This window comes from Melanotaenia boesemani, chromosome 4, assembly GCF_017639745.1.
Source record: "Melanotaenia boesemani isolate fMelBoe1 chromosome 4, fMelBoe1.pri, whole genome shotgun sequence".
Taxonomy (NCBI): domain Eukaryota; kingdom Metazoa; phylum Chordata; class Actinopteri; order Atheriniformes; family Melanotaeniidae; genus Melanotaenia; species Melanotaenia boesemani.
The window spans coordinates 39,870,470-39,885,796 of record NC_055685.1 but is presented as its reverse complement, the minus strand read 5'-3'; the positions used below and the strand labels follow the sequence as shown (position 1 = coordinate 39,885,796).

At 43.9% G+C, this 15,327-nt stretch overlaps 1 protein-coding gene across 5 annotated transcripts in view; it reads right to left on the bottom strand.

Moving 5' to 3' along the window:
• Window positions 1-15,327, bottom strand: part of LOC121638913 (CSC1-like protein 2) — a 43,622-nt gene that overhangs the window by 12,979 nt on the left and 15,316 nt on the right. For all 5 annotated transcript variants that reach the window (XM_041983990.1, XM_041983992.1, XM_041983993.1 and 2 more), the window contains 9 exons: window positions 13,523-13,613; window positions 11,569-11,606; window positions 11,306-11,448; window positions 9,923-9,974; window positions 8,570-8,678; window positions 7,050-7,120; window positions 6,891-6,971; window positions 4,987-5,110; window positions 2,941-3,074 (listed from right to left, as the gene is read on the bottom strand). In XM_041983990.1, coding sequence (XP_041839924.1) covers window positions 2,941-3,074; window positions 4,987-5,110; window positions 6,891-6,971; window positions 7,050-7,120; window positions 8,570-8,678; window positions 9,923-9,974; window positions 11,306-11,448; window positions 11,569-11,606; window positions 13,523-13,613 — 843 coding nt within the window. The remainder of the gene's footprint in view (window positions 1-2,940; window positions 3,075-4,986; window positions 5,111-6,890; window positions 6,972-7,049; window positions 7,121-8,569; window positions 8,679-9,922; window positions 9,975-11,305; window positions 11,449-11,568; window positions 11,607-13,522; window positions 13,614-15,327) is intronic.

Here is a 15,327-nt window from a genome sequence, read left to right as displayed (position 1 = left end):
CAGATAGAGGGAGGAGTCACAGAGAAACAGGAAGCAGATAGAGGGAGGAGTCACAGAGAAACATGAAGCAGATAGAGGGAGGAGTCACAGAGAAACAGGAAGCAGATAGAGGGAGGAGTCACAGAGAAACATGAAGCAGATAGAGGGAGGAGTCACAGAGAAACAGGAAGCAGATAGAGGGAGGAGTCACAGAGAAACAGGAAGCAGATAGAGGGCGGAGTCACAGAGAAACAGGAAGCAGATAGAGGGCGGAGTCACAGAGAAACATGAAGCAGATAGAGGGAGGAGTCACAGAGAAACATGAAGCAGATAGAGGGAGGAGTCACAGAGAAACATGAAGCAGATAGAGGGAGGAGTCACAGAGAAACAGGAAGCAGATAGAGGGAGGAGTCACAGAGAAACAGGAAGCAGATAGAGGGAGGAGTCAGAATGTGACGCATACAGACCTAGATAATGTAAGAATGGAGTCATCTGTGTTTCTGAACATTACTGGTATGATTCTCCTAAAAAGATTTAATTTTTAAATCACTGGACTTAAAACATCCATAAACAAGATGTTTTGGTGTTACCACCATCTGTTGTTTGGGGTACAGGAAGTAGCACTGGCAAGACACAAAAGGGTCATAGGACCTAGGTCACATGACATGTGTTAGTCCAATAGTATGAGAGAAGATGGTGTCCTGGCAACCTAAACAAACCATTGATCCTCTCTGGAAAAGCATGTGGACAAGCAAAGGAAGTGGTGGACTAGAGGAACCACGTACACTTCCACCTTCATGGAACCACACCTAAAAGCTTGAGCCTCAGATCAGCCCACTAAGCAACAGGCACAAAAACAGCCTTTAAATAAAAGAATTCAGCAGGTCCATTTCACCCTTGATGTCTTAAAGCAAGAAAACAATGTGTTACATCAGAAGTTGGCCACAAACTACCCGAAGACATTTTACACAAAGTGATATTTTGCAGTGTTTCGCCTACACTGACTCAGCCGTGGCGGGCTAAGCTTCAAAATGCCGAGAATTAAAGCGTCTCACATGGACAGTGTCAAAATTTCTTAACTGAACCGGCAGAAGTGCAGCAGCTACCCTGCTGTCAGACATCTGCTCTGCATGTGAACGCAGCGTCTGTTGTGGAGTCTGAGGACAGGAAAGGTCGCTGCAGATAAGCTGCTCTAGATTTTATGAGCTGAATAGTCATTATAATACAGTGTTTCCAAAAGGGGCGCGCTTGAAAACTGACCGCATGCATGAAAACGGAGTACACGCATGATAAACACCACAGGACATAAAGTGCCACAGCCTGGCACTTTACTGGCACTGTCCCTACAGACCAGCTGTCAGCAGCATCAACCTAGTTACATACAACACTGCAAAATACCTGGCCACCAGAGCTCCACTGGTCGGCACCACTTCACATCACATGCAAAAGTCCAAGGACTGTGATCAAAGTCTGTAGACTCTCAATGCAGGGTGATGAAACCATGTTATCATGTGATGTGACATCCCTGTTCACAAGCATGCCAACAGTACTGGCAGTGAGGAAGCAACTGAACCAGGACACCACGCTAAGGGACAGAGCATAACTCAGCCCAGACCAGGTGAGCACTTTGTTTGAATACCACCTATTTTAAAAACAAAGATGTCTTTCATAGACAGAAACATGGCTGTGCAATGGTTCCCCCATGTCTCCCGTCACAGCTTCCATCATGGCCAACCTCTACATGGATAAAGTGAAGGAAGGTACTAGAAACTTATTGTGGAACTAGGGCTGCAACGATTAGTCGACGTTGTCGACAATAAAAATAGTCGACAACGAATTTAGCCGTCGACTATTGTCGGCAAAAAAAAAAACCCAACAACAACAACAAAAACCTACAGAGTGAGACATCGTCTTCTTTTTTTTATCTCTGCTGAGAGTTGCACATGTGCAGTAAAGTCCGCCAGGGGAAAATATGGCGGCGGACCAGGGAGCAAAACGGCGGCAGAGGTCGTCAAAAGTCTGGGAAAACTTCACGTTAAACTTACTAAATCAATTAGATACGTGAGGTTTGTAAAGCGGACCTTTCGTACCACAAAGTACGTCTGCAACGCTCGAACATTTAAAGAGCGTCAGACTTACAGAACAACCTCATCCAAGATTTCAAAGCTGGAAGTGAAATAAGATTCATTTAATAATCATGAGATACAGAATCCAGTCGTTTTAACAGTCGGTGACTAATCGACCATCAGACCAAGTGGAAGTCCTCCAACTCCCTGGTTTAGGTACGTGGATGACACATGGGGTAAGATCAAGAGCAATGAAATCAACCCCTTCACTGACCTCATCAACTCTGTGGACAATTACACCAAGTTCACTAAAGAGGAGATGATGGAAAGCTACCTCCCCTTCCCAGACTGTGGAATAAGCCTTAGAAATAACGCACAGCTTCAACTCCACCCACACTGACCAGTACCTGATGTTCAGCTCTCACCATCCTCTGGAGCCCAAACCGGGAGCAACCCGGGAGGGACTGTCCACCAACCAGGAGCAACCCGGGAGGGACTGTCCACCAACCAGGAGCAACCCGGGAGGGACTGTCCACCAACCAGGAGCAACCCGGGAGGGACTGTCCACCAACCAGGAGGCCAGGGACAAGGAACAGGGACATATAAAGCATTAAAACACTACCCCGAGTGGGCTTTCACCAACACCACCATCTTTTCTGGACTAACACCTGTCACGTGACCCAAGTCATGTGACTCCTTTCAGTCTACACTTGCCCGTGCTACTTCCTCGCTACAAACAGCTGATGAGGGTGTTTGGATGAACACCGAGACGTCTTGTGTTTTTAAGCATGTTTTAAGTCTGGTGTTTAAAAAATAAAATCTTTTTAGAAGAATCTTCTACCTGGATAAATCTCCACAGACATTACTGGGACGAGTACATGTCAGAGGAGCTTACATGGCGGTCATGGCCTCGTTCTGGAAGGTGACAAAGGCCATGCCCAGCGGTTTGGTGTGGACCTTTTCCTTCTCCTTCCGGTATTCCTCCTTTAGCTTGGCCTCCCTCTTGGTGTAGTAGCTGACCGCCTCCTCCTGCAGGAAAAGCTAAGTCTTAGAATATAATTCCTCTTTAAGCTCAGGTTCACGTTGGCACCCAGCTCAGTCGTGATCGTTTACTAGATACCGGAAGATTCCACCAGGGGGCGCATCGGAGAACCAATCTGGCACAATAGAGTTGTGGAACTTGTATGATAACTTGCTAATTACAGGAGCCTATGCTGAAGGTTTCATGACACACACACAGCAATAGCTTCTACTTAATCCACTTTTTATTTAGCTTTTTCTATTTTCCACGGACATCGCGAACAACTGAAATTTCTCCCATAGAAATAAACAGAAAACCCAATCCCACGATGGAGCCCATCACTCATACAGATCTAACAGTTTTCCCTCGAATCCCTTCAGAGCTCCACCGCTGGCTCCAACCCCTTCATTTTTCACCAAGGTTTTTCTGCTCAAGTCTAGAGGTGAGAGACGTTTTTCACCTGCAGCCAGAGCTACATGGACGGTAGAATAAAACCACCCTGAATGTTACCAACCTCTGACCCTAACCTCTGACCTCTGACCCTAACCTCTGACCTCTGACCCTAACCTCTGACCTCTGACCCTAACCTCTGACCCTAACCTTTGACCCTAACCTGTAAGCCATCCCAGTTCTGTCATTACCACGGAAACCAAGGTAAACACAGTCTTCTTGCTGTTATCAATATCTGTACTATTATTTATTATTATTTACAACTTGCCTTCATAATTCTACATTTTTACCTTTATTATTTTTAATTGTTTAGAACTTTTTTTAGATGAAAGAAATTAGAACGTTTTAAATTTAGTCTTTATTTAGACTGAAAACAGTTTGCTTTGGACTCAATGCTGTTTAAAGGTTTGCAGACGCCAAAGAATCTCTGAATTTTACACTAATTCTCAACTTAATCCTGCCGGATGATCTAAAATAAAACATTTATCTTATCTTGACCACCTAAAATTTCCTGGATATGCCAACGGCAGCTGCTCCCATCCAGAACCCGTCCTCTCATCCAGAACCTCCGTCCTCTCATCCAGAACCTCCGTCCTCTCATCCAGAACCTCCGTCCTCTCATCCAGAACCCGTCCTCTCATCCAGAATCTCCGTCCTCTCATCCAGAACCCATCCTCTCATCCAGAACCTCCGTCCTCTCATCCAGAACCTCCGTCCTCTCATCCAGAACCCGTCCTCTCATCCAGAACCTCCGTCCTCTCATCCAGAACCCGTCCTCTCATCCAGAACCTCCGTCCTCTCATCCAGAACCTCTGTCCTCTCATCCAGAACCCATCCTCTCATCCAGAACCTCTGTCCTCTCATCCAGAACCCATCCTCCCATCCAGAACCCGTCCTCTCATCCAGAACCCATCCTCTCATCCAGAACCTCCGTCCTCTCATCCAGAACCTCCGTCCTCTCATCCAGAACCCGTCCTCTCATCCAGAACCCGTCCTCTCATCCAGAACCTCCGTCCTCTCATCCAGAACCTCCGTCCTCTCATCCAGAACCCATCCTCTCATCCGGGACCCGTCCTCTCATCCAGGATAATGTCCTCAGAGATTATAAAAGTTATGTCTGATTCTTGTATTTGCTTTGATACCTTCTTTTAAATCTGATGATCTGAATGGTTGTATAATTACTGTATAATTAGTGTCAGTAGGTCGGTGGTTTGATGCCCGTTACACTTCCACGTCACCACATCAACTTCTAGAATATCTGCCACGGTGAAGCAGTAGTAAACGTAGTAAACGTAGTAAAGACGCAGGTAATTTAGGACCAGGTCATGGTTTTTACTGCTATTAACCCTGCTACCCTACACTGGCTCTCAATGTCCTACACTGCCCCCTACTGGTGTTAACGAACAACGCTGCATAGGAACCCGTGTGGAGAAGAGCTGGATAAGACGTTAACGTGAGTAAAAACGTCACCTCTTCACAGCCGGTGATGGCGCAGCAGCAGAGATGTCCGCAGGGCTTGGGGTTGATCATGGTGGGAACGTGTTCCTTTGCCATCAGGTCGGTAAAGAACTTCTTACTGCGCTCCGTCTTCTTTCTGAAACACAAACAGTGTCTTCAGCTTTGAACCTGCAGGAGGACACACACGAGCACACAGACCTGCAGAAATCTGCCTGAACTTCGGTTTTATTGTTCGGAGCTTCACGCTGAAAACTAGGCTGGTTAATCCTGGAAGGGACGACTAAACGGGGACGGCGGACAGGAGACTCCCTGAGGAGGCTGAGGGCTAAAAGTGGGTTTGATTTCTCATTATTCAGAGTAATTCAACCCTCTCATCTGCTTGTTGGTTCAGAGTTTTATTCTTTTAGATTCTCAGCATCATAAACATCAGCTGTAAACTCATGAGTTCATTCTGAGGGGCCGGTTGTCCAAACGTGATCCTAACGGGTTATTGGATAGGATCAAATCTCGGAAATGTGGAAATCCGGATTCCGAAATCCACTTCACGTAATCCAATCCTGGTTGTTATCCGGATAAAACCCTCAGTTTGGGTTGTTCAAAACGTCTGAGTAGAATCCGGATAACTTTGATCCAAAAAAACAGGATTATCCTGATCCCAGCAGAGGGAAGGATTACCAGGCGGATTTCAGAAAGAAACTGCGGTAAAACCTAACAGCTGATCAAATAATAGAACTCTTTATTCGGTAAACATGCTTATATTTGTATTTTACACCTGACTTAACTGTTCCAGTGATAAAGTAGTTAACATAGGGACAGCGTAGTAAAATAAAACGGTTAAAAAGCACAAAGTAAAAATAAAAACATGACATCATCATGTTCCCACGAAATAAACGACCAAACAGATCCAATAACAAACACTAATAAAATGTTCCATTTTCCTGTTATTCATCACAGCGTAATCAGAGGAGAACCTGTCAAAAAATGACATTTCTAACGATTGCATCCCTCATTACACGTCCCGCCCGAGGTTGGTCCGGTACGTCCACACGGGGCGTCATTAACACAGAGAGGGAGAATCCGCCCGGTCGCCATGTTAGCAGAGCAATACATGCACGTATGATGTTACCTGCTCCCGGTGGTTCCACTCGCAAAGCAGGCAAACGTCTCTTCTACCTGCTGCTCTTCACATGGCCGACAGCGAACACTGACCTACATGCTCGAAATCCGGATTACGTGATCCTGAAAAACAGGATTTTGGATCAGGGCGATCCAATCCTGTTTTGCTTTGGACATCCGGGACAAAAGTAAGCCGGATTACGTGATCCGCCATCCTGAAAAAATGGATTCAAAAAATCCGGATAGCTTTTATCCGGATTAAATCTTTTGAACAACCGGCCCGATCAGCTGGTTAAAAACATTTTCTTTGCCTGATTCCCTCGGCGATCAGACAACTTAATTCTGATCATTTCTCACCGAGTTCGCTTGATTTACCGCCCGGGCGACCATTCAGCTAGCTGGGTGGGCGGAGTTTTCTCTCCATTTAAAACGATCAGCCAATGACCTGCTCAGAACACGTCTTCAGCCCCTCAGTGCCTCAATTTATTCAAACAGAATAAATACAGTAAAAGAAAACCAGACAGGAATAAATACAAATAATAAAATCAATTAAATCAACAAAATAAAATAATCTTAACGCTTTGTCACAAGTCTGAACATCCAGGGGAGGAACTAAATGTCTGGAACAAACCAATCAGAGCAGGATCGTTGAAAAGCTTTAAAAATGTTCCAACTTGATAAATAATGTTGATGTTGGCCTTCATTTAAATTCAGCAGATAAAATTAAAATGACGTGGACCGCCTGCTTGCTTTGGTAAGGTATGATGACAGCCTGTTGGCTCCAGCTGGACCGGCCTCACCTCTCAGCATTCAGAGCCATCAGTTTGGCCACGTTGTAGCAGATCCGGGCCTCCAGAACCGTGCAGTTCTCATACGCCTGCCTGCAGCACAAGCCAGAGAAGCAGCGTGAAAACCAAGGCCAGCCCAGAGACGCCTTCCCTCCGATTACCAGAACTTACTCGAAGTGCTGCTTGATCTGACTCTCCTCTGCATACTTCGAGATGCCGTTAATGAATAAAGTGCGTTTCACCTGAAAGACCAAATCTTGGATTAATGCACAGAGATGGACAAAAACCCGACATTTGACTGTTTTCATGCTATCAACGAACGAACGAACGAACGAACGAACGAACGAAGGAACGAACGAACGAACGAACGAACGAAAGAACGAACGAACGAACGAACGAACGAACGAAGGAACGAAGGAACGAAGGAACGAACGAACGAAGGAACGAAGGAACGAACGAAAGAACGAACGAACGAACGAACGAACGAATGAACGAACGAATGAATGAATGAACGAACGAATGAACGAACGAACGAACGAATGAACAAATGAATGAAGCCTTAAGCGGCGTCGCTCAACGGTACAGTGGGTCAGTTATAAGGACTTCCTGTTTCATGGCGTCGGACCAATATTCGCCATGGTTAAGTTTGGTGACTGGTATACTACTGTGGTGTCATGAAAGGGTTTTGGGGGGGGGGGGCTAGTATTTCTGGCAAAACACAGACAAATTTGTTTAAGTACGAATGGACAAAAGATGATGACTCAACGGACATTATTAATTAATAAATAATTAATTAATTTATTAAAAATAAATAAAAGTAGCAGCTAATAAATAAAAAATTCAGACTATTTCTTTGCTAAACAATATTATTTGGGGGCGCCCAGACGCTTCATTTTAAGGGTTGGGTGCATGTGGCCGTGGAGATGGGGTGGTGGGGGGGGGGGGGGCTGATGTCGATGAAAGGCTGATTACAGTATTGTAAGGGGCACCATGGAGCCATATTGCAATTTTTCCATGATATGTTAATTTGACTGACTTCCAGACCTGCTGAGTTTGGTGTCGATCAACGGTACAGTGGGTCAGTTATAAGGACTTCCTGTTTCATGGCGTCGGACCAATATTCGCCATGGTTAAGTTTGGTGACTGGTATACTACTGTGGTGTCATGAAAGGGTTTGACCTGGTGTGAAGCACTTTCAAGTTTATGGGGTTAATAACTGAGAAGTTTGACCCCAGAATACGAAAAGAAGCATTTTCTCCTGTAAGTGGGCGGGGCTTATGCCTAGTTCTGAAATGGTCATAAAGTTCTGTTCAGGACCAGACCCTGATTAATCTCTGTATGTTTAATGTGAAATTTAAGAGATTGATATTGATTTATGATGTCATGGCGCCTTATGGAAGTTCACTATGGCGCCCTGCAGCGTAGAGAAACAGTTTTCACTGGATATCATCCCCAACTTCTTTTCTGCTCTCTGACCCAGTTTGGACCTGGTTGTGTCCAGAATGTCAGAGAAGTGGGTCTTCCAGGTCTTCCAGGGGGCAGGCGAAAATGAGCATGTTCAGGCCCAAACTTTCATTTGGGAGAAGGAGAAAAATAATGGCTTAACCTTCACTCCGCCTTTGCTACTCAGGTCTAACGACAAAAAGGTCTGATGGTGATCTGGCACCAAGACTCTGGACTGGTTTGTTTACCAGATCGTCTTCTTTGTAGTGCATCTTGGACGTGTGTCTTCTCATGCTGTAGACAGTCAGCAGCAGATACATGAAGGCAAACGTCGTGTGGAGCCACAGCAGATTGGTCCTGGAAGACGAAATCATACATAGTCATTCATTCGTTCATTAAGATAATCTTTCCTATCCAACCGGAACTGTTTCCGATTAAGCCAGACAAACAGTTTCCGTTCATTTTCAGTCTTTCTACTGTTCTCAGCTAACAGTTAAAATCTCCTTATAATTGGCTATAACACTTTTTCTCCGATTCCAGTCCTACTGCTACAGTAAGCAAACAGTGTAACGAGTGAATTTCTCCGCTGTGAGATTAATAAAGTCCAACCTAATCTAATCTAATCTAATCTAATCTTTTCCACTTTTTTCAGTCATTCTGCTTCGGACTTTATGCTAAGCTAGGCTACCAGTGTTTCTCTGCAACCAGTCTTTATGCTAAGCTAGGCTAATAGTGTTCTTCTGCTACCTGTCTTTATGCTAAGCTAGGCTACCAGTGTTTCTCTGCAACCAGTCTTTATGCTAAGCTAGGCTAATAGTGTTTCTCTGCAACCAGTCTTTATGCTAAGCTAGGCTAATAGTGTTTCTCTGCAACCAGTCTTTATGCTAAGCTAGGCTAATAGTGTTTCTCTGCAACCAGTCTTTATGCTAAGCTAGGCTAATAGTGTTTCTCTGCAACCAGTCTTTATGCTAAGCTAGGCTAATAGTGTTTCTCTGCAACCAGTCTTTATGCTGAGCTAGGCTAATAGTGTTTCTCTGCAACCAGTCTTTATGCTAAGCTAGGCTAATAGTGTTTCTCTGCAACCAGTCTTTATGCTAAGCTAGGCTAATAGTGTTTCTCTGCAACCAGTCTTTATGCTAAGCTAGGCTAATAGTGTTTCTCTGCAACCAGTCTTTATGCTAAGCTAGGCTAACACTTTCTGCCATTATGTGCCAGAGTCTGCTGTCATGCTTGTACTTTGCCGTTTCACTAATCAATAAAGACTGTGAAGGTACATCTCGCCATGTTGGCGCTGGGCCAGAATTCCCATCTCGTAGGGAAGGAAAATGTGATTAATATTTGGTTATAAGGTTTAGAAATGGACTGCATATGATCCTACAGTTGGAACATAGAAACACTATCCTGAAGTTAGAACTCAGCAGACAAAAACAGGTTCAGAGCAAAACAGAAAACAATATGTTGTCTAAACAAACTAAATAATGACGTTAGCTTCACATTCTCCACTAATCTTGTTGCCCATGCAACACTGCAGAGGTTTTACTCTAAATTTCTGCTCTATAAATGAAGATTTGGTCTGATTTTGTGACTACTCATTAACTCACCCAGACTTCAGGTTGGCTATGGTGGTGCGTCCAAAACTGTAAGCGTTGTTTTCTGGAAGAAATTAGAAGTATTCTTGTCAAAAGAGAAAAGAAATGAAGCCAGTTACTGTTTGTAAGTTCAAACAGAAGCTACTTATTAACCAAAGTTATGAATGACTCAGACTTCAGTCTGACTTCTGGTTAAAGATAGTTGAAAACCAGTTGACAACCAGATGTCAACCATCTAATCCAGTGGTTCCCAACCCCCAAAGACCACAGGGGGTCTCTGAGGCTTTGAACATTAGCGCCATTTTGATTAATGTCCACAATTTTCCCTATTTTAATGAATAAAAGTAAGGCAGTATGTTTTTAATTTAACTTTGGCTTTATCAAAAGACAGGACTAAGCCAGAACACATTATTTATGGTGAGAATTTTACTTTTGAAAGCCTAAAACCAGCATGGGTCCAGCACAGGGTGGAGCAGGGGGTCCACGGCATCTTAGTATATGCATGAAGGGGGTCTCCGAGGAAAAAAGGTTGGGAACCACTGATCTAATCAATCCCTATAAAACTGAAAAATGTATTTGTGCTGCCTGAGGGACTAAAGATCACCAGCATCCAGCCTTGTCCCCAGCACACAGAGATTCCTCCTGATTCTGTGAATCTTCTGATGATATTCTACACTGTAGATGGAGGATCTTCAAAGTCTGAGGAACATTTTTCTGAAATTGTTCCACAGTTTTAGATCCAGTTTGTCTCAGATTGGTGAAGCTCTGTCCATCTTTCCATCTGAGAGACTCTGCCTCTCTGAAATGCTCCTTTTATACCAGTCATGTTACTGACCTGTTACCAGGTAACCTGATTAGTTTTCCAATGCTCCTCCAGGTGTCTCTGGTTTGTACCAGGTACTTTTCCAGCCTTTTCTTGCTCCTGGTCCAACTTTTTTCAGACGTGTTGCTGCATCAGATTCACTATCAGCTCATATTTTCATCACATGGTGAAACGTCTCAGTTTCATCCTCGGACATGTTTGTTATCTGCTACTGGGGATAAAATGACCTGGTGATTCTGGTTTTATTCATATTTTACACAGAGCTGATGTTTTTGGCGTTATCTTGGTTTACTGCTCTACTGACCACAGTGACAACACTCAGCACTGTTTCTACAGACCAGATCCAACTGAGTCCAGGTTCTGCTACAACCACTTTCTACCATCAGACACCAAACACGGTCTACAGGTGCACAGTGCAGCACCTTTACCTTCTTTGGAAGGAGGTCCAGGAGCTCCTTGGCTCAGGAAAGCATCTTTACTGATAATTCTGACTAAAACCAATCAGACACAGAGTGAGAACACTGTGAAAGGAATCCTGATGAGTCCTACAGTCTGCTGCTTCCAGCTCTTACCCAGCAGGTCTCCAGAAAAGTTAACAGGCAGGACGATGCCAACCGAGAGGACGCCGACGACAACCAGCAGGCCGATGATGTGCCGCTGGAAGGACAGATAGTGCACAGCGTCCTCACCACACTTCTCCCGGATCTCCTCGTCCCTGCAGCAGGAGAAAGACCAGATTCAGAACAAATAACACCTTTCTACATGGAAACGTGCAGTCCAGTCTGGAATATAAGAAGGATGCATCTTTATTAAGAGAAGTGGAGCAGATACTCACTTTATTCTAAAAATGGCCGTCAGCCACGAACAGAAGCCCTGAAAGATGAGAGGAAAGTTGAGCTGAGTTCATCAAGGTCACTTTGATACTGATGCACCAAAAACACAAACAGAGCTCAGATTTATTCACATGGTCCAAAACACTGAAGACAAGTTCTTGGAGTCACACTCTGCTCTCTAAGCATGACTTCCTGTGATGTAATTCTGAGGGAGGTCAGCTGACTGAGCGGAGCCTGGTGATTGGCGGCCTCAGACCTACCTCTTAGCCGGATTAAGGTAGACAGATTAGAAGTAAACAGAAATCTGCTGAGCTACACTTTCTCTGCAGGATGGCCTGATCTGACGTCCCATCCTGCAGATCATGTTTGTACCACCGGAGGATGCCAACACATCATCGTGCAGAAAAACATTTCAACAAAAACAAAAGCAAAATCATGGATCCCAGGTAGAACCAGGGTTTCAAATTCAACTTCGTGGATTTTGTCACATGTCTGGATTTGTCTCTGAAGATTTTAAGTCTTAGTTAACCTCTTTATCTCAGACCCCTGTATAGGCTTCAGCATGAGATGCTACAGTCCAGCAGATGTTTGCAGGCAGCAGGAAGAAACAATGCTAACATGTAGCATAGCAACATGACTAGCAGGAAGCAGCAATGCTAACATGTAGCATAGCAACATGACTAGCAGGAAGCAGCAATGCTAACATGTAGCATAGCAACATGACTAGAAGGAAGCAGCAATGCTAACATGTAGCATAGCAACATGACTAGCAGGAAGCAGCGATGCTAACATGTAGCATAGCAACATGACTAGAAGGAAGTAGCAATGCTAACATGTAGCATAGCAACATGACTAGCAGGAAGCAGCGATGCTAACATGTAGCATAGCAACATGACTAGCAGGAAGCAGCAATGCTAAGATGTAGCATAGCAACATGACTAGCAGGAAGCAGCAATGCTAAGATGTAGCATAGCAACATGACTAGCAGTAAGCAGCGATGCTAACATGTAGCATAGCAACATGACTAGAAGGAAGCAGCGATGCTAACATGTAGCATAGCAACACGACTAGCAGTAAGCAGCGATGCTAACATGTAGCATAGCAACATGACTAGCAGGAAGCAGCGATGCTAACATGTAGCATAGCAACATGACTAGAAGGAAGCAGCTATGCTAACATGTAGCATAGCAACATGACTAGCAGGAAGCAGCTATGCTAACATGTAGCATAGCAACATGACTAGCAGGAAGCAGCTATGCTAACATGTAGCATAGCAACATGACTAGCAGGAAGCAGCTATGCTAACATGTAGCATAGCAACATGACAGAGAAATTCAGCTAAAAGACTCCACCAAGCATCGGCATCCAAAGCAAACACAGTTTTCTGGGAATGTAGAAACCACGAGAACAGCTCTGTCCACCTTCTGCTCATTTCTCCACACAAACATGAGTCACATGACAGCAGAGACTCTGCTGCTTCCAGAGACATCCGTCATTACGGTGGGACAGAAACTCTGGAGCTAGCAGCCAGAACCAGAAACCAGGTCTTACTGTTGCTGTTTGTGGTGAAAAGCTCTAAAAACTCTGCTAATGTGTTCTCCTATGACACTGGCTGTGTCCAAATGTCCGCCCTACTCCCTAACCCTCCTTCACTACATAGTGACTCGTTCTTCTTGGCGATTCGGACACGAAGCTGTCTATTTTTTCCTCGCCGCAAACCACGTGACTACCGCCGTCATTACGGCAATCACAACCCACGTCAAGATGTCATTACAAATCCAATCCAAAGTTGTATGTAACTATCTTTGTTTTTATTCCTTATGTTGTATTTTATTCTTTGTTTAGTTGCTTATAGGTAATTTCGCGCAGCTAAATTTTTTTGCCTCCTTGCGCCATGTTGAATCTGGAAAAATAAAGATTGGGAAGGAGGAGGGTGAGTGACTAAGGTGGTCTTACGTTATCCCTCTGGTCGAAGTCGACGGAGCTGGACACTGAGGTGAGGCGTTCATAGCGGTCAGGAGTCTCGGAGTGCATTGCTGAGGCGACGCTGTGGACACAGACAGGAAGTAATGAGTTAGCTGTTAGCATCTAGCTACTATGACCTTTGAGTTTTGAGTCTGACAACTGGGTCGACCCGAGTGCCCCCCCACACAAGGGGGGTTGAGACACTGAACACAAAGCGAGCTAACAGGAAGAGTAGTACAAAAACATGGACTTGCTTCAGAGACATGAGACTTAAACTAAATTGAAACCATCATCAGCTCCTCCTGAACCAAGTCCTGACTGAAAAACCACTGAACTGGGTCTGAACTACAAACCATCACATATACTTCCTGTAACCGATCGATCCTGTGTGATTGATATAAAAATCAAGCATTCAGATAAAGGATGTCAAAATTTCAAACAGATGTATGAAACAGAACTGTAATAAATTCAGCTCTATCCGGTCCAAAGTCTCTCATGTACCCATGGTGGAATAACAACCGCAGTACACAAGCAAGAACGAGAACTATGTAGCTGGTAGGCTATGCAAACACAAGGCTAAAAATGAAGAATGTTCTGGGCCAAAAACTGGTGTGTTTTGTTAGAGATTCTTACATAAAACTGGAATCCATCAGTTTGCAAATTCAGTCGCTAACTAACTTGAGTTAACTACCTTAGTTAACTACTGTACTAAGCCACCTCAGTTAACTACCTTGGTTAACAACTCCAAATACCAAGTCAGTCAACTGCCTAAAGTAGCCATCTCAGTTAGCTACTTCATTTAGCCACATTAGCTAGCCATCTTAGTTAGCCACCTAGGTTAGCCATCTCAGTTAGCTACCTCAGCTACAATATTTAGCCACCTCAGTTAACCACCCAAGTCTTATTTCAGACAAACATCAAAATAAGTTGTTTTTACTTAAAATGTTTGCTAATTTATTTTATTTTATTTTATTTTCCAAATTTTTACTCCAAAAAGTCTTATTGTTGTCTTGTCCTGTAACTTTAGCCTTCCTTGCAACTTGACATTTTCGGTTTCTCTTTGGGCGTAAGGGGAGTCAAAGACCAAAGAATGACCAGACTCTAGCTTTGGAGCTGGAACAGCTAATTTTGGACAAACTGAGGGCCTGTATTAAAAATGCTAGTTTGACACAATCACCGTCATTAACAATGACTTGTGTAAAGGAGTGGATCAAGAATAAAACCTATTGAGTTCCCTTTTATTTATCATAACTCATTTGATAATGACCTTTCAGCTGATTAAACTTCCACAACTCAAATACCAACTACATAAGACCTAAGTCCTGATGTGCTGGGTTAGCTACCTAGCTGGCTGGCTAGCACATCACAGGGTTCACGACACACTGACACAAGGTTGACAGGCAGCCTGTTACCTTTTCACCGGTTCATAGTTATCTCTGTCACGTCTTCGGCTGAGTTCACGTTTAACATGGAAAGAAGTGTGAATGATTAGCATTTGTTAGCATCACATCTGTTAGCATCTTTCAACAACGACCAACGTTACTGCACACAGTCAGAATTCAAACTGTATGGAGGGTGATTAGTGCCACAACAATTAGCCATCACCACACCTGCTAACTTGTACTTTAACTGTTATGTCATAAAAGTAAAGCTTTTTATTTTTATTGATGTCTCAAAAGTGACAGAAAATCAGGAATAATTTTTAGCTTTAGAACCATATATGTTTCCACAAACAATAAAATTTAAAAGGAATTACGAGTGAATTTGGTTAAAATAAATGGACCAAAAGTGGGAAT